Raw genomic sequence first — 19126 nt, 5'->3', positions numbered from 1 at the left:
TAGACAATGGCGAAAGAGGAGCTGAAATTCTCAGGGGCTCTATCTAGATGTCTGGTGTTTGGTTATGGTTGACATGTGCTTTTCAACACTGTTCTCAATTTATATGTTCAGGAGAACTTACAACATTTGAGCTTATATAAAGCATATATAATTCGACAATCGGATTTCGAAGGATCAAACATACTATGATAAATGTTGCTTTTAGCAAGTGATGTAGTCTAGAGTTCACTTTTTTTTTCTTTCTTTCTGGATATGAACCAAATAATCGAAAGATGCGGGGTGTTTAGGAGCAAATACTATCAGGACGTACAACTTGATAGGTATTTGAGTTATTGAAAGTTGATTCGAGGCTCTTCTTAAGCTTCTAAGGTGATACCAATAATCTAGGATTCCAGTTAAAATCAATATCTTTTTATTTGAGCTTGTGGCCGTGGTGGATTCGAGAAGGCCTAGATGCTCCAGGTGATGCAGGCGACGTGGTAAGATTCCCAAAGCAGATGTAATCGCTGTAATATGAGCAGCACCGAAACTCAGACAACATATTTAGCATGGTTAATGTTCCCAGGAGTAATGATTAATGATTTAGTAAGAGAGGTTTTGCCTAGTAAGAAGGACCCTATTTCATCGTAGAACGGTTGAAACAGTTGGCTGGGTAAAAACAGTAGGGAATTGGCCATATTCGAAAGGGTCCTTTTGTTGTTTTAGTGGAGATCCAAGGATATTGGAGCCGTCTGTTGAAACATACATATATATATTTAGTTTCGTTAGTCAAGGAACTTGATATAAATTCCTAAACTTGATAGAGAAATCTTTTCTGCTCAAGAAAACAGGCGATGCAAGTCATATTTACCCCCAGCGACTCTTGGCAGTATCTATGTGCATTGATAATATGCCGCACCAGAAGAAATCCAGCACACCTGATCTTTTGCATGCATCCTCAAACCTAGCTGGAGATACTCGAAAATTACCACTTGACATCTCCTAGTCAGTTGAAAATGTCAGGAAATCCAGTAGCTCTAGTCGGGGTTTGGTCATCAGCAATTTTCAGTTGTCACCAATTGGAGATTTGACAGGGGGTATGAACTGTGTGTGTGACAAAGAAAAAGCCGGCAGGATTCTGAGAGGCTGGGCTTCTTGAATATATACACGCCTTAGATGGACCCCGCGCAGTACTAAGACAAAAAAATCAATGCTGATAGGGTCCTCCAGCCCCTCTACCCCATACCGTGCATGCCCTTAACAACGACCTGCATAGGGATAGAGAGGGGATGGTACCCGGTGGCTTCACACGAAACTGTCTTGTGGCTGGTCTAGTCCGCCAAGTCTCGGGTTGGACGGAGACTTCTACTTCTGTGAATTGAATATTGGTGATTGCGGGATGAGTTCCCGGGGTTACTGGATGCCTTTGCAATAATTAGGCCCTCGGGCGTGTCGTTTACTCGCATTGGGCATGTCCTGTCATCCTCGCACGGTGTTGTGAGATCTCGCCGGGTCACCGGATTCTGGAACAGGCCACTCGCGGGTCTCTTCGGCCCAAATGTCTCATGGAAGCTGTCGGACGTGGGTTATCTTTGCTTCTGCATCTTGATGTCGGTCGAATTGAATCACAGGATGGGCCATAAATTGTGACAGGGCCCCTGTCCGGGCATCGGTTCCTAGACCAGGGAGGAACGGGTTGTGGAATGCACCGGAGGGGGGAAATGGCTGGAGGCGCATTTGAATCGACACTGAATTTTAATTCGATTGCATCAATAGTCTACATTTGATATAAGGAGAAAATAGCTAACATAAACAAAAGAAATAGAGAGTCAGAGCTAATAGAGGGGTTACAAGTAAATAGCAGCCCTGGAGAGATTAGAAATGATCAAAACATTCAAGATAAATCAACCCATTTAAACCACTATATAAACTACTGTAAACTAGTTATATAGACCATTTAAATTATATAAACTAAACATATCTAATTCAAGTGCTATTATTACTTTGGTTGTTGTGATATGAGGTGACTCCATCCCCGCTCTGCCTTTCCCTCACAACTTCTCTCTCCTCTTCCTCCTTTCTCTCTTCTCTCTGTAACCTTGTCTCTCTCTTTCTCTCTCCCTCTCTCCCTTGTGTTTTTTTTTTTAAGTCTCTACCTTTATTTTCTTGGGTGTTCCTCTTCTCAACTTTGCCTTCCCTCCCAAAGTCAACCCATCTCCCAGCCTCATGTTCTCCCCATATTCGGAAGAATTCGAGGTTCCCGAATCGACGCTTCGACCATGCGATTTTGACCTGTGAGCCTTCCCCTTACCCCCCCCACCTACATAGGAGTTAAAACACTCCGGTCGGAGTCTGGACTTCTCTGTGTCGCGACTTATACCTTCCTATTGTCTCTGTTACCTTTGTCAATCTGGTTCTGCCTGGGATGCGCCTGTGTCATCGTCTTTGGTGTAACGCTTCCCGAGAGTTGACCAAGGCGCGCCAGTACCATATCCTGCTAACCCCCTTACGCGGCCTTTTTGTATGTACAGATGAATCGGCACAGTGTGATTGCAAACCGCGTGTGTCTTTCACCATGTCGTAAGTCCCTTCGTCTGTGATCTCCGTCCGGCCTCCAGCTGTGGGAGGGAGACTGGGTTGGAATTCAAGTGCACTTGGTCGCGTTATTATCACATTGCCTCGTGTCATTTTATGTCTCTTCTATTCTCTGACTCTTTACCCGATTTAGTTCCCCCCCCGACATCTAAGCGCCTCAAGACGTCGGCAACTACCAGCGCCTCCCCACATATGCTTACCCAACAACAAATCCATCCATTTCACCGCGTCCCAACCTTTGAAGGCATCCCGATTCCGACTGCTCCTATACCTCAACAAAACCCCGGCGCTTCGCGCAAACGTCCTCCTTCCCCTGCGGGATCGTCAGCCATGATGGCAGCCCAAGGGAATCCTACGGGTGGGATTGATGACCCCGGCGCCCTTCCCACGGTCGAGTCTACGCCTAAGAAAAAGGGACGCACAAATACCCCATGGACCGCAGAGGAGGAGCAAAGGCTTAAGACAATGCGCGATGCCGGGCGCAGTTGGAGTGAAATTGCCAAGGTATGCGCGCGCGGATTTTTATAGGCTGAAGCTATTGGTTGCTGACCTGGGATTTTTTTTTTAACTTGGCGCAGACTTTCCCGACCCGAACCGAAGGCAGTGTCAAGAAACACTGGTATAAGGTACGAAATATCGAGTGAATTTGGTAATACCATGCCTCGTCTTACTGACACCTTATACAGGACATGCACTATGCGGAATTTGCCGAAGATGAGGTATGATCCCGATTTTCTTTTAATATCCGTTGTCGCATCCGCCACTGACGTCGCACAGTCTGTGAAGCTTCGCGAGGCAATCAAGGAGTACGAGGCCAATAAGTGGAAGGTGATCGGTCAGAAAGTGGGAAAGCCTGCCAAAGTGAGTATCGGAATTTCATGCATGACATTGTGTATCCTATCTAATCTCGGTATTTTCCGACAGGCTTGCGAACAGTATGCCAAAGAGCATTTCAAGAACGTCTGACCACCATGACGCCTCTGATGAAGTGATGATATTGTTTTCTTAGCATCTTTTATGAATTTGGCATTCTCTCTTCCGGATTCCCTGCAATTCCAGAGCGATGCAAGTTTCATCGGTGGTCGCTGGAGGCCACTGATTTTACAAGGCAGATGGAGTTGGTGATCTGGACCTCCTTATTTCAATTTTTATTCTCTTCTAAATGCGCTATGAATACATGCGCATCCTGTCTATTTTGCGATCAGCCCATGTTTTTTTTCCCCCAAAGGCGTTGTCTGTTTTGATTTGACAAGCGCTGGTTTTTTTTTTTGTTGCGCTTTTGTGTCCATCAATACCATATGATTCCCACTGGTTCCAGTATGAGGAAATTGCATAAACAGAAGAGAAACACAATGGTCCCTTGTAAGTAGTACTAGCCCTGGAGGTATGGTACATTCTTTGTAGTATGTCAGGCAAGGTGGAGGCGAAAAAAGCTAGGGGGAACAATCTTATTTTTTTTCCCCGCCAATATCTAATCTCCCCATTTTTTCCCCCACTGGAAATTGGGTGATTTTCAATCAACAACCTGTTACTCTTTCGTTACTTTGTTTTGGACTTGAAGAGCCTCATCTGACTTCAAGGTAAGCCAAGGCTCTGTCTGTGATTGCCTGATATTACTAAGTCCGCTGACGCTACAGTGTGTTCATAGTGACTCTTCTCGGAAGGTAACACAATCTGTGCAAGGAAACGGCTACCATGAAGACGAGTAGTGTGGCATTCTCTCACGATCAAGGTATCTAGGACAAGCCTCCTGCATGAAGACCGGTGTTCGACAATTGTCGTTCTGAGAATATACGGTTAAACTTGATCTGGGTAATTCCAGCGAAAGGACTCAATGCGGTTTTTCTTTCCTCATAAATTAGGTGTGATACTAACAGAGACGCAGCATGGCTTCGGAAAATGAAATCACCGCCCTAGCGGTGCACTCCAACAAGGAAGACCTGACGACATTGGCGCCTGAACCCTCCAGTGTGGCCAACAAGGATGAGGTGCTCTACGCCGAGACCACGACCAATCGCCGCAATCCCGTTGGATCTCGATTGGGCTCCATTATTAGAGCTTTTGAGAACCAGCTCATGGAGTATAATCTGGAAGCGCGTGGTATTGAACGAGTTGCTGTCGATGAGCGCATGAAGCGCAACACGTGGATGTCGTATTTGCAAGTTTTCTTGCTTTGGATCTCCATCAACCTTGCACCCAATAACATCACTCTCGGGATGTTAGGGCCTGCGGTGTATGGTCTCAGCTTCCGGGACTCTGCACTTTGTGCTGTCTTTGGCTGCTTAATTGGTTCCATCGTCTCCTCTTGGATGGCCACCTGGGGGCCTGTTTCGGGGATCCGGACATTGGTGCGTAGCAGATATTGAATTTATTGGACTATTATTTGATTGAGAGAGCTAATTGGTGACCAGGCATTTGGAAGATATTCGATGGGCTGGTGGCCCAGCAAGATCATTGTTCTATTGAACCTTGTTCAGATGATTGGATACGGCTTGATCGATTGCGTCGTTGGCGGACAAATTCTGTCTGCTGTCTCCCCTGGTGGCATGTCCGTGGCTGTCGGTAGGTAATTTGGGAACTTTATACATCAATAGTGGTACTAATCTTGATATTATAGGAATTGTGATCATCGCGGTTATCAGTTGGGCTGTGGCCACATTCGGCATCCAAGTCTTCCACTACTATGAACGGTTCGTTTTGAGAGATTACTGCTATGAGGAATAGTGGTCACTAACGGGCCTCATACTAGATTTGCCTTTTTGCCCCAAGTAATCGTGGTCTCCATTCTTTTCGGAGTGTCATCCGTGAAATTTGACTTGTCAACCGCCTCTATTGGCGATCCCCGGACAATCGCTGGCAATAGGTAAGTCTTCATCTCAGATATAAGAATTAACACTCAAGTTTTCTCACATGGTCTCAGGCTATCCTTCTTCTCCATCTGTCTGAGCGCTGCAGTTACCTATGCTCCACTTGCAGCCGACTTCTTCGTCTACTACCCCGAAAACACCTCTCGGGTGAAACTATTCGGCCTAAGCCTGTCAGGCCTCCTTGTCTCCTTCACACTGGCCCTAGTCTGCGGCGTCGGGCTGGCATCGGGCATCTCCACACACCCAGAGTACTCTGCCGCCTACGATAAAGGCCAAGGAGCACTGATTGTCGAAGGATTCGGTCCGCTGCACGGCTTCGGTAAATTCTGCTCTGTGATCTGCGCCCTCGGCCTGATCGCCAATACCGTGGCGCCCACTTACTCCGCCGGCATTGACTTCCAGATTCTCGGTCGCTACGCCGAGGTAGTCCCGCGTGTCATCTGGAATACCATTGCCGTCATTATCTATACTGTCTGTGCGCTAGTTGGCCGCAGCAATCTCTCTGAGATCTTCACCAACTTCCTCGCTTTGATGGGCTATTGGGTTGTCATCTGGATTGCCATTGTCCTCGAGGAGCGGTTCATCTTCCGTCTCCGCACTGGATACAACTGGGGGATCTGGAGGGATCCGTCAAAGTTGCCCATTGGTATTGCGGCTTTCACTGCCTTTGTTATTGGCTGGGTGGGTGCTGTGTTGTGTATGGCGCAGGTGTGGTATATCGGACCTATTGCCAAGTTGGTCGGCGATTACGGTGCTGATGTAAGTTTGATCCCACTTCCCATAATGTGTGTCTTTGATTCTAACGTATTACTCGCTAGATGGGAATTTACGTCGGGTTCTGTTGGACTGCGCTCGTTTATCCTCCTCTCAGATTCGTCGAACTTCGCTTCGTGGGTCGTTAGGCATTGACTGATATATGATGTCATTTCCATGAGTGATCTTGCTTCTTTTTGGAATGATGTTGAAGCTTCACTCTACTAATTTACCGCATTTTTTCCCCTTTAGATTAAAAGTGAGATATGGATAGACCTTCCTTCGGCACCAGGTGCTCGGCGATGGGCGAGAATCGAAGGGCTACCAAACATTTATACATAAAAATAGAGTTTTTGTTTTTCTCTTTCCAAGAACTTTTAACACCAGTATCAAGGAAGTTCTTCCTATAGGAGCACCAGTGATAACCCATCTCACACATAGATAGGTAACTACAAACCCAAACAGACGTTCATAGGTCAAAAGTAATAACTCCACCAACACTCTCATTTCATCTACTAGAGCACTATACTACAAAAGAGACAGGAGTCACGGAGACAGAATAGAGACAGACCCGCAGCATATTGTTCACACTGTATTGGGATTTCCAAGTCATAACCAAAGAAAACCACCGCACAAGCAGAAAATCTGCATTAAAGATCTACCGGTACCAGTAGTCGGGCTTGACGTAGTCGGCGAAGGTCTTGGGCTCGACGGGAGCGGGGTGGTGGTGACCGTGGTCGTGGTCGTCTTAGAGCGAAAATGTTAGCATGACCAACAGATTATCATATACCATGGGGAGAAAAGAAAGCGGGAAACATACGGGAGTGGGGGTCCTCCTCGGGTCCGATGTAGTTCATCTTGACCACGTTTCCGCACTCGAGGCAGCGCTCAATGGGGCGCTCGCGGGAGACCTAAAAGGCGTAGTGTCAGTCTCTAGAGCTGGAGATATTGGCCCGGACGGGCTTGGATGGGACAATCATACGGTCAGCCAGTTGACCTGGTGGGAGTCTGCGGGGAAACCGGTGCAACCGGCGTACTGCTCATCACCGGCGCTGTTAACAATGATGGGGTCTGCGAGTGTGCCTGTATAAATCCACCCATTTGGTTAGCCAAGGTCTGGGTCTTTGTCCCAAAGTAACGATCATGCGATTCCGCCAGTATTTGGTTATTCATCCAGGACTTGTGGTGGGAAGTTGAGAGAGGTATCAAGGAGTCATACCCAGGCGGGAGGCATCAAGGGGACGCATGTCGAAAATGTCAATGCCCTGCATCTTTCCGATGAGTTCCAGACGCTCAAGACCGGTGGCCTGCTCGACATCGGTGGGAATGGTACCGGGCTTAGCACCCGGAGCGACGAGGTCGTCCTCGACCTTGATCTCTATATAACGGCAAGGGAGATAAGTCAGTGATTTGTTTTTCAGATATCCAATTGATGAAGAATGGAAAGCCTGGCCTGTGGCTCGGGAAAGATATCCGCATGACTAGCACTCGAGGTTCCATAGCGTCCAATTGCATGCATATTCTCGAATGGTCGTCTATATGAATATATCTCGAGCCGTGTAGACTGGGGGGAAGCAATTGACTGCTATGGGGTCGGGTAAAGTACTAACCTTCGAAGGTCAGGATCTTGCCCTCCTGCTTGGGAGTCCACTTCTTCTCAGTGGCTATAGAAGTTTCAAATTAGCTGATAATCATGACAGATAATCCAGATCAATTGACTACAAATCAATTACTGCAAATCATCCCTTGTGGTTGGGGTGCGCGAGGATTGAGGCAGTTGTGCGAAGGCCGGATCAGGCCATTCGAGGAGTCACGTACAGCGAACGATGGAGGAAGAGAAAGGGCGCTGGGCGAGGGTGAAAGCGCGGGCAGGCGAGCGCCTTGCGAGGGCGGAGGCTGTACGTTGGAGGAACATTGTCCTGGAGGTGATGGGGTTGATTACGCGGGGCGTTTGGGGCAGGAGAGGGAGTTTGGAGGTTTGAGGTTGGGTGAGTTTGAAGCCGCTTTGGCCCGAGCGCCTGTGATTGGTGGATGGGCTATCCAATATGACCGCGACTAATGATGTGTCAGCGTTTCTGATTGGCGGGAGCTTCGTGAAGGCGGTCTGTTCTACGAGCGGCAGAATGTCCGTTTTCGAACATCTAGGGCTTCTCTGTGTAGGGCACGGGGTGATATTATATATTGAAAGACAAGCTTTGAATAGCTTAGGCCGACATGCACTATAGGTCATAGTATAATAAAAAAAAAGTTCATCTAGACTGGAACAATAGACACTCCAACATCATCCAATCTCTTCGGCTCTCAGCTTACACGTTGCTGCTGGTATACCAGGCCCAACCTTCCGGGAAATCTGCGACCATTTGTTGTCTTCATAGTCCTTCAGCGCCTTTTTCAATTTCTGGTCCTATTCTGGGACTTAGCACAAAGTCAATTTCTTGGCTGTGTGGGGATAAACTTACCAAGTCATCATCCCAAACCACATTCCTTTCCTTCAATTTGGTACAGTAACGGACTTGCAATGTTTGTTGTCTTCGCCCTGGAAACCACAATCCAATATCTTTCCAGGAAAGCTGCCAATTCTCCTTTAGGTCTATCAACGTCGCATCTTCCACAGGACCGAATCTAGTCTTTGGTGCTTTTGGCGCAGGGCATGGTTTAGGCATGCCTGGGCGGTTCATGATGCTACGGTCGATTTGCCTGGCTTCAGAGCCCTGATCAGTGGAGGTCGCAGCCCCGAATGCTTGGGGTGGTAGCCGATGATGGTGATGTTGTTGCGGGAGAGCAATCTGGAGGTAGTCCTGGTTCGATGTCTGGTGGGAAGACGAAGGGCCGACATGATCAGCGTACGTCAGGTCGGTCGATTCGCCTGTTGGAGCCGATGGGTCACCTATGTGTATATTTTGCAAGATAGGTGGGTACCCATACGTGTGATCAGTGTCGCCGCTGGGCCCAGGATCATTGTCGGTACGTTGTCGTTTTCTGCTACCCTGGATTGGGGAGTTTCTATAAACGGTTGTGTTATAATGCGAGCCCGACTGGCGTGGATGCGAGTGGTTCGTGATAAAAGTCGATGGAGACCCATAGACTGGCTGGATTGTATCAGGGTGGTAGCGATTTTCAGTGGGCCTATCTTGGGGAAATTGATGTGCACCGTAGGAAATGATATCCTCCCGATTCGAATTTTTGCTACTGTCATGAGGACTGTAGTTAATCATGGGGCCTCGATAAGGGTCCGCTGGTGTTGAAGACATATGATATATAATCAACACCAGGGCCTGTAGCCCCGGCAGGTGAGCTGGGTGGCTGTTGAGAGGGGAACAATTCCAGGTCGTGGTTATTTCTGAAGTGTCTCCCTCGAGATGAAAGGCAAAGAAAAAGAAAAGACCTCTGTTATTGCATAGGACGATGCGAAGAGGAACTTGCCTGTATATGTAGTCGCAACAAAGAATAGAAAGGCCTCAACGCGTTGACGTGCAGAAGAGTATAGATAGAGTTACTTTGGGTCAAATTGTAGGTAGGTGTTGCAGAAGAACTGGCCAGACTTAAAGTATGGGGTGAAATAACAAAGAATATTTCCCCCCATAGATTATGCGCGAACGAGAAACGAAGAGAAGGACACATCTATAACAACATCTGAAGAGTCCCCTGAGAGAAGTGCAAAGCTGTGCCGGTGACCAAGTTGGAGCGTGCGTTGCCGGGCTGATTCCATCAGTCTCCAGTGGACCGGACTGCAAGAAGATTCGAATCATCAAGTTCTTTCGCGATAGGCAGGTTGTATCCCATCTTTCCGGCGTTCATAGGTGTCTTTTTTTCTTCTTCCTTTGCTCTCGCACAGACTCCCAACATTAAGGGGAGGGGTTCAAAAAAAACGTCTAAGCAGTAGAATCCAAAAAGTATTGTTGGAAAAGCGCCTATTAATGATTAATGGGAGGAACACCAAACGCAAAACATGCGACCAGGGTGAGTCTAGGACCAAGAATGTCAAGAGCCATAACAGAAAATAAATAAATAAAAAAAAAAAAAAACCAAGACACGGCCGACAGATGAGGCCTGTCAGACTTCGAGGACATAGCAAATCGAGTAACAGCTGATTCGTGGGATAGATCTTCCATGCAACCGCGTTGTTTTGCTGAAAGAGAGACGGACATATCATATCGGCTGATTGACACGGTATAGGTTAGTCGAATAATAGCAAGCTATTTGTTTGTTGCCTCGGGTTTCTTCGGAGCCAAGGCCTGCGGGAGTCAATCACAGATGCCCAATAGAATAGAATGAGAGAAACAGGGGGATGAAACAGATACCTAGGATTGGTGTTTGGACTTGACAGAGTTCCATAAGGTTGGAAGAAAGACATTCTAACAACGATTAGGGCGTGGAAGAGATAATTGGACGAGATGGAAGTCAAGTTGGTTGAGTTGATTAAGTTGGCAAGTCATCACATTTTTCAGCCACACTCACACTAACACACCTCTCCTACACCCCTTTATTTCCTGTTGGATTTGTCGAATGATAGAACAGGAGATGTAATTCGGATGGACTGCCGATATTCTAGCTGCATGCGGGCCGTCACCTATCAATAGGAAAGGTCTGATGCATCAAAGTGGAGAGAGCTTAGGCAAACCTCGATTTCAATATAGAGCACTTAGTAGCTGCATAGGTGCGTATGTTGGATGTATATTATATGTTATATGTCATTCTTTTTTTTCTTAATTGCCTATTACTCTGACTTTTACCCTTCGGACCTTCGGCCAATATCTTTAGTTCTATTGGGCGCCTGCACAGCCTTCACATCACAATCTTAGGAAAGCTGGCAATGTAAACCAGTTCCGAAGCCAACCGCATTCTCGTATACAGACTTATTAAAAACTAAAATGAAGAAGTTGAAGTGAACAGAAAATGTATTCGCAAAAGGAAACTCGTACTGTACAAAAAAAAAGATCCACAGCCTTTTCCCTAGGTTTTCGCGCTTCAATACATGAATTAAGGTTGTCGTGATACAACCCAAATGAAACAACAAAGGGGGAAAAAAAGATAACGCTTGGAAGAAAATAAAATCGATTTTGCAACGCCTGATCAGCTGCACATGTTTACGCAAAGTTGTCAGACCGGTCAACCCAAATGTCTTCGAGCTCAGCGAAGTTTTGGAAGTGCAGGGGACGGTGTTGGTCATCGTAGAACCTAAGCGGGGTGTCAATCTTGACGTAGATAGGTCTCTTTTCCACGCTACCGAAAGAGCTGCCCATAAAGCTATAGTTCCACACATTATCCTCGGGGACAAGGAAATAGCCGCGGATCTTGTCACTGAGGAGCAGCTGACACTTCTCACCCATGTTGGTGGAGAAGCCTTGTGGCTGATCGGAAGTTGTATCCTTGTTTTCCGCGCCCCACTTGTAGCCCGCTGGAGTGAGACCCCAGGCGGCAAGTGAAACGGATCCAGGAGTGAAAGAGACGGTCATGGTCACGGTCTTCTTATCCCACGAAGGATGGGCGTTCATCAGGCGTGCGTGATGTGTGACATCTGCCGCAGACATGTACGGCGGTTCATTGCCAGAAACCGTATGGATGATACCAAGTGGCTCCAAATTTTGGAGATAATCGTGCTGCGGCAATTGGTGTGGCAGTTGAACGTCCCGGGTGTTACCCACTTGTGGAATCATGACAATGGTGCGAACCTCCTTGACTTGGTCATTGTCTGGGGGAGAGCTACCGTAGATGTAGCCCGTGACCTGCACTCGGAGATCAGCGATGGTGATGAATCGCTTGAGGACGTTCTTCGGCATGATGTAAGTGTAGCCATCGTCCCGAATGTCATCAGAGGAGACATAGATGTTGTTGGATCTCGTCCGGAGGTTGGAGGTCGCGATTGCACGAGTACGCCACTCCGTCTTAGATGCAAATGACTGCTGTTCGTACTGAGACGTAGTGGTGACGATGATGTCCTCACCACGAGCGTTCTGAGTCTTGGTTGTCACAGCAGTGAGCTGCTTCTGCTCTTCCTGCTGCTTCTCGATTTCTGCCGCCTGTTGTCTCTGTAGAGAAGGCGCACTAATCTCCATACCCAGGATAATATCACGAACTTCAGTACTAGTCAAACTCTGCACATTGACGTTGTTCTTCTTGCCATAGTCGTTCAAAATCAGATCACGCAATTGCACTTCGACCTTGATCCAGTCCTCATCCGACAGAGACGGCCAGATGTGGTGTTCTTGAGTGATAACGGTCTTATCGGGCCGAAGAATGATCTTGGCTTTGTCGATATTGACGTGAAGAGCCCGAAGAATGAGAATGAGTCGAGAAAAGGCAGTATACGGGGAGATAGACTTGAGCCACTCATCGTACAAGTTGAAAAGTACCATCTGAGGCTCAGTTGCACGGAGAATCATATCAGCCAGTTTCTCGACCTTCATGGCGGCCTGGAAGGGCAGCTGGAGCTCAGAGGCACGAATGGAGATGTTAGGGAAATCGAGCAAGTGGACCTCGAGAGGGTCAAGAAGACCCTTACGGGTAACAATCAGCTGCTTCGGTTGCTCTTCCACGGGGAGAGACCGAATAAGAGCTGCAACTTCTTCGGCTGTCTTCCACTTGGCCAACTGACCCAGACGCTTTTGGCCTGCCCAGACACTTGTGTGGATGATCTTCAAGAACAGTTGTCCAGTACGAGGGTTGAAAATGAAGATTGCACCGTTAATGGGCTTTGTGGTCAAGTTACCCTCAAAAGTCTTGTGGATCGTGACACGGTAGACGTTAGTGTCATCGATAAAGAGCTGAATCTGCGGGCTGAAAAGCTCAGAATAATTCTGAGAATTGAGGAACTCTTGGCTGCTCTCTGAGGCATACAGCTGGAGACCCTTGCGTATACGCTCACGCAAGACATACAAGGCTGGGTTGGCTTTCATGATCTTGGCCATAGCCTGCTGAACCAGAGTCTTGAGGCCAGGGAAGTACTGTCCATAAGCCGAGAAGAGATTGTATGCAAGATCAATACCAATCATCAACCCAGTGGCGGAAGGATAGATACTCATGCTGTCCGTGGTGTAATCAAGGTACTTAGCACGAACGTACCGCTCAATGTCGTGAGAATCGTAGTCACCATATCTAAGCTGCACGTCGATCCAGAACTTGTTTGTGGTGGTTGGCTCGTAGACGTCCTTTGTATCGAATACAAGCGAAGGCCGGGTGACATTCCATTTGTTTGTCGCAAAGAGCAGGATATCCGCACAAGAGCTGTTCATCTTGTAAGATTTACGTGGGTGAATGGTCTCCTTTTGAACGGCCTCGATGCCAAGCTGCTCCAGTTCCTGATCCAGGACTTGACACAAATCCATAACCACCGACTCGTGAATTTTCTGCCACAAATGGGCACGGAAAATCTGAATCAATGAAATTTTCAGGGTAGGAATCTTGCCGTGCAAGAAGATACCAGTCAAATCAAGTTGCACCTGGAAACCAACGTAGACATTGGCGCGGTTGATGGTCGGGGACCACCAGAGAGTGAATCGACGGTTGGGAATCTGGTTTAGACCGGACCGTTGAGCGTTGGTGAGCTTCTTGAACTTCATACTTTCTTCGAAACCACTGTTGTGCAGGACAAGGTAGTCATGGCGCAGGTAAAGCTGATCCTTGTCGACTCGGAAACCAGCCCACTCTGTCTCCTCATATTCGAGGCTGATGTGCTCGATCTTGAAACTGTGCATTTGAGGAGCTGAGTTTTCGACGTCCTTCTCAACCCTGGAAGATGTAAAGGCACTGTGCAGGCCTCTTTCTTCTGTAGAAAGCGCAGCAAACTCGGCAGCAGTTATCTCCACTGTTTGCCTTTCCGCATTTTTGGGACCATCGGAGGCCTCCTCCTCTCGATAAAGCACCAGAATGTGATTCGGCGTTACGACAAGGTCTTCTTTCTCGCCGGCAATCTTAATGCGGTATAGGCGGTCGATGCCATTCACGATGTTGAATGCACGGCGAGGCTCGCCGTCAGGACCCAGAAGTTGGTCACCTTCGCGCACGTCCTCAACATTGATCTCGGTCCCATCGTATCGCAATAGACGGGTTCCCTTGGCAAGACAGGCTTTTTCCCAGAACAAACCTTCCCAGGATGGGAAAGCTGTTGCCTTGAACAAGGTGTGCTCCAGAATTGTTTCGACACCACCCAATGCTTGGATAACATCAGTGCGGTAGGCATTGAGGTTCCAGAGTTTTCCGTCGTGTCGTTGACTAGTCCACCAGAATGGATTGCTCTTCATCAGTTGGTATTGCTTGAACTCAGCGCGGAGTCGGAATCCCTTGTCGAAGCTGAGGGTGCTTCGATCCTTCTGGAAGAGCGTGTTGATACGAGGAAGACCACGATCCCAGCTGTCCTCTAGATCCTCCAAAGTAAGGCGGCGATTCTGCTGCTGGGCTTCCATACGCTTCTGTGAGTATTCCATCCAAACACGTTGAGAGTCAATGAACTCTGCTTCCCAGGGAATGATGTATCGGAAGATATTTGGAATCAATGTTTCCTCGTCGTGAGACATACCCGCTCGGAAGTGGGTGATACCAGTGTCGGTTTGCTTGGACCAGCGCTTATCACTGGTGGGGATGAGGATATGAGATCCTGAGATCATACCAAGACCTCCAAGCTCTTTGGGGGTGTAAAAGACCGCCGGAGGGAAACGAGACGGCATCTTAGAGTTGAGACCAATCTTGACACGAGTCTGGATCTTCGTTTCACATTTCACGATAGTATCGAGAAGGTTGACAGTCGACACAGCAGCCTCGCGGTAGTAAGTGAAAAGAGCAATGAGGGCAGTGTTCCACTTGTTGGCAATCTTGGTGAACGTGGTTGAACCAGAGGACATGAGAATTTGTCGGATACGGTTATTGAACTTTTGCACATCCTCTTCAGTGACCTGGAGGAAGGCATGTGCCGTACGTTCCTTGGTGGTGTTATCAACGAGAGACCAAACACTGTCTTTGACCGAGAACTCCTCGTTCATATTTCGCATCTTGGGGAGAATCCGGACTTCGAATCCATTCATCGAGAACAACAAGTTGGGATTGTCCTTACTGTACACACTGGCGAATGTATCATCCCAGTCAATGGTGGTCATAGATCTTGGGAGACGGTTCTTCATGTCCCAGAAGACAGCACGGCCAAGGTTGACGTCGTGACGCATCAAGCGCATACGACAATCGCGAGGCCAGCACTTCTTATTCTTGTAACCAATGACGTTCTCGAAGTTAGGATCAGGATTCTCGGTCAAGAACCGCTGAATCAGGTCACGGGACTCATCGGCCTGGAATCGGAAGAAGATCCAGATCTTGTCGACGTAACGGGTGTATAGACGAATGGGGTGCCTTGTCTCGGTAGCACGATCTCTAAATTGCAAGAAATCGTTGGGACTTCCGGGAGGCCCGGCCATGTCACTAGCTCTCTGCAAACCAAGGAGCAACAGATCGATCATCAGCCCGTAGTACTGGAACACGAAGCCCGAGAACTGGAGACCACGAATTAGTCCATAGCTGTTGATGTGGTTCATATCCTTGTAGCTGAGCTGAATATTGTTCTTCGCGGTGATGTAGTCAGCCAAGTTATGGTCCATGATCAAACGGAGCAACCGGTTCAGCAGAGTGAGATCAATTTTCTCATAGACCTTGGACAGCTCAGTCTCGATCATCACGTTCGTCTCGCCTTCGGCAGTCTCCCAGACATTGGACAGGTTGTTGATACCCTGAGTCCACTTGTATGTGAGTAGAGGAGGAACCTCAGAGTCGGAGGGCTTGATCCAAGCGGGGAAGAGATGGCGCTGCTCTGCTTGGTACCAAAGGTACTGGTCCAAATAAGCGTCCGTGATCTTTTCGATGGGCTCAATATCGTAGACAGGATTGATGTTATTGTAGTTATCGTTCATGTCAATCTTAACTTCCTTGAACGCTCTCTGTGTCAGGAGGAATCGCTTGATTCTCGCCAAGGTTGTGCCGGGGGAATCGTAGGCCTGTTCAATAAGAGCCAATTCCTCTCGCTGGGTCTGATTCAGTCTTCCCTTCACAGAGTACGACTCACGCAGACGCTCGAGTGCAAGAATCAGAATTTTGGTGTCGTGCTTGTAAGAAACACTGGGGAAGGGAATTGGGGAGAACTTGCGAGACTCCAACCAGTGAACCATGGTGGTGTAAATCGCAACACCCTCTTCAGAGGAAACGTAAGGGCCGTCCTTCATATAGTTGTGCTGACGCTCTTGCTCGGACTTGAGCCAGAGACGTGTGAGTCGACCAAGGTTCTTCTTTGCAACAGTCTTGTCAACTGTGGCGCCACGGCGAATTCTTTCTCGGTTGTAATGAGCGACGGAGATCCACCAGTCGGCCTTGCTTTTGACGTAACGAAGAATGATATTCTCAATTGGTGCAGGCAGGCCGGGAACCTTCCATGGAATGTTACTCTTCCAACATCTCCAGGCCTCTGATAGATGTTGCAAAACCACATTGACCTTGTTTTGCTTGATACCCTCAGGCATCATGTCCATAAGATCGGCCATGACCGAGGCACGCAACTCAAGATCGAAATGAGATTCCACACGCTGCTTGGTGACCGTTTTGGCAACACCCTTGCTGTGACGGCCCTCAAACTGACGAGAAAGCAGGTTTCCAAGCCAGCGTTCAAGCAGAGGGATGATACCACGCATGAAGAAAAGCCAAACTCGCCAAGCGGGCGCCCAGAAACCACATCCAGGACCCTTACCAACGGGGCCGGAGTTAAACCGGTAGTAAATCAGATGCTTTAGATCCTTGCAGGAACGGATCTGGTGCATAAGCTTATACTTGTATCGATACATACCAGTAAGCTGACCCACGTGGTTGAAGGCATAAAGAATACCATCTGCGAGTTGGAAGGCGTCGATGTTACCTAGACGGTATTGGACTTGAGCATCGACGATGAGCTTAGTCAATCGCAAAATTTCACGCATCAAGTGGAAAGCATTTCCGAAGCGAGACTTCTTACGCTCCTTGGTAGTTAATGTCTTCACTGGCTTCAAGTTGAAGTTGTAATCAAGATGGAGATAAGTCAAATTCTTGCGGTGAATGAGCAGATTGAGCATGTTGAAACCCTGGCGACAAACTTGCAAGCCGGCCTCGACCCAGTCGATCGTTGTTTGTTGGAAGAACTTGGTCGTTTTGAGAGTCTTCATGAGATTCTGCTTGCTGTGAGCTTTGGGTGTGCCCTTGTGCAATTCGTTGAGAACGTAGGTCTTGAGCATCTTCTGGTACGACACTCGGACCTTAACAGGCTGGCCCTGTGGGCAGTGCTCCAGGTACCATTGTTTGACCAGTGGTACATCCTGTGCACGAACCATTTTGCCAGATCTCTTATCAAATGGATGAGGGGCCCACCACAGAGCGATGGCGGACGCGGTGTCGGATGTGTAAAGTTCTTCATCGTCAAAGAAGGGCTCGACCTCACCCGGGAGCTCAAATTCGTCGTCTTCATTATTGCCAGGCCCGAAGATTTCGTCTTCGTGGCTGACGGTGATATTTTTAGGCGCGACGGAGCGGGAGGAGATTGGGTTGATGACAGGATCAAAGTAGAAAGCCGGCAGGTTAGGATCCTCAGTACGAACATAGACCACCTGGGGATGGGAGTACCAAGCAACCTTGACACTGCGAGGTAGGGTGTTGTAGAGGAAGGGGAAGGTGACCCGGTACTCGGTTCGAATCGGAGCACGGAAAATGATGCGATCAATGGCGTTGAACTCGCTGAAATCTTCGTCATTAGGATCAATATCTTTGTACAAAGGCTCGAAACGGGGTCCACCAGGAATGGCGACGTTCAGGGCCTTGGCTGTGAAGAAGCTGTTCAAATCGAACATGTGGTAGTAGTTTTGGTCAACAACATCACTCAGAATCTGGTGACTGAGCCGATGGAGAGTCGCCATTTGGGGAAGAGACAAATTCCACTTCTTGTAGCTCGGGCCATTCACGTGCGGAGTATCGAGAAGGGGACGGTGGTCGTAGAACCACTCATAAACTGCGGCGTCTTCGGCGTCATCCAGTTCCATCTGAATGGGCTCCAACGGTTCAACATCTTCAATGTTTTCCGACCACGAAAGAGGTGGCTCTTCGTCGTCAAATGGGGGAAACGCATCCGCTTGAAATGTCTTCGGTCACTTTTCTCCCGGCGCATGCACATCCACATCGTTGCCCACTGGGCGTGGAAGACAGGCTCGATGACACGCGGGGTCTCATTGACTAAAGTTAGACAGCCGTTGACGTGATAAAGCACCTTAACTTCTCTTGCTGACTCCCAAGGCATTGGCATGTTTTCCAATAGCTTGAGGACGGCATGGGGCATGAACTTGAGCGCACCGAGGTAGCTCCGCTTCTCGTTGGTGAATTTCTTCTGTGAAACATCGCCGATATCTCGCACAATTTTTCGCAGGTGCTCTGGTGGCATATCGGCCTTTTGTGTCTCGACAAATCCTGCTTTGCGCTTCTCGCCAAACCGATTGCGTTGCGTGCGCAGCCATTCATTTTTCTTCTGCGCAAATTTTGCGACATTCGGGTCGGCCGGCGGCTGGTAGCCCGGGGGCGGCGGCGCCAATGGCATAGAAGGGGGAGCTGCACCCCATCCTGGAGGGGGAGGGGGAGGAGGCAATGATGCCATGATGGTGATTGATGAATGGAAAGTCCACCCTCCCTCGTAGACCTCGTAGAGGTTGTGTTGGTTCTAAGTCGCGTCAAGCCAGGTTGGAGGTCATGTGTAGCAAGGCTTGCAGCTAGTAAAAAAGGAATACAGCTGAGCGAAAAGAGCTGAGTGATGGGGAGATGGAAGATTAAGATGCAAACGCGACAAAGATAGAGATCCACGGTCCCCTACGCGATGTGACTATCTCTGCTCCTGTCTCCGTTGAACTTTGAGAAGTGGCGGCTCCGATTGGCGCTATTCCGCATTGGGACTA

At 48.4% G+C, this 19126-nt stretch overlaps 4 protein-coding genes across 4 annotated transcripts; 2 read left to right on the top strand and 2 right to left on the bottom strand.

Moving 5' to 3' along the window:
* Positions 1-2766: 2766 nt before the first annotated feature.
* Positions 2767-3540, top strand: N7479_007246 (SANT/Myb-like DNA-binding domain-containing protein; the record flags this gene model as incomplete). Its single annotated transcript, XM_057254940.1, has 5 exons — positions 2767-3078; positions 3153-3200; positions 3261-3293; positions 3352-3435; positions 3499-3540. The coding sequence occupies 5 exons, from the start codon at positions 2767-2769 to the stop codon at positions 3538-3540; spliced, it is 519 nt and encodes a 172-aa protein (XP_057108802.1).
* A 920-nt stretch (positions 3541-4460) lies between these two features.
* On the top strand, positions 4461-6343 carry N7479_007245 (purine-cytosine permease family protein; the record flags this gene model as incomplete). Its single annotated transcript, XM_057254939.1, has 6 exons — positions 4461-4922; positions 4986-5136; positions 5192-5264; positions 5324-5437; positions 5495-6200; positions 6260-6343. 6 exons carry the CDS (start codon positions 4461-4463, stop codon positions 6341-6343), a joined length of 1590 nt encoding a protein of 529 aa, XP_057108801.1.
* A 500-nt stretch (positions 6344-6843) lies between these two features.
* Positions 6844-9445, bottom strand: N7479_007244 (uncharacterized protein; the record flags this gene model as incomplete). Its single annotated transcript, XM_057254938.1, has 8 exons — positions 6844-6941; positions 7015-7105; positions 7177-7277; positions 7414-7572; positions 7805-7858; positions 8013-8212; positions 8507-8598; positions 8654-9445. 8 exons carry the CDS (start codon positions 9443-9445, stop codon positions 6853-6855), a joined length of 1578 nt encoding a protein of 525 aa, XP_057108800.1. The 3' UTR covers positions 6844-6852.
* A 1836-nt stretch (positions 9446-11281) lies between these two features.
* Positions 11282-18831, bottom strand: prp8 (U4/U6-U5 snRNP complex subunit PRP8; the record flags this gene model as incomplete). Its single annotated transcript, XM_057254937.1, has 2 exons — positions 11282-18315; positions 18336-18831. The coding sequence occupies 2 exons, from the start codon at positions 18829-18831 to the stop codon at positions 11282-11284; spliced, it is 7530 nt and encodes a 2509-aa protein (XP_057108799.1).
* Between the last annotated feature and the right edge of the window lie 295 nt (positions 18832-19126).

Source organism: Penicillium vulpinum (genome assembly GCF_028829585.1).
Source record: "Penicillium vulpinum strain IBT 29486 chromosome Unknown utg000003l_segment0_segment0, whole genome shotgun sequence".
NCBI lineage: Eukaryota > Fungi > Ascomycota > Eurotiomycetes > Eurotiales > Aspergillaceae > Penicillium > Penicillium vulpinum.
Note: the sequence above shows the minus strand (reverse complement) of the source record. Positions and strands in the feature narration are given on the sequence as shown.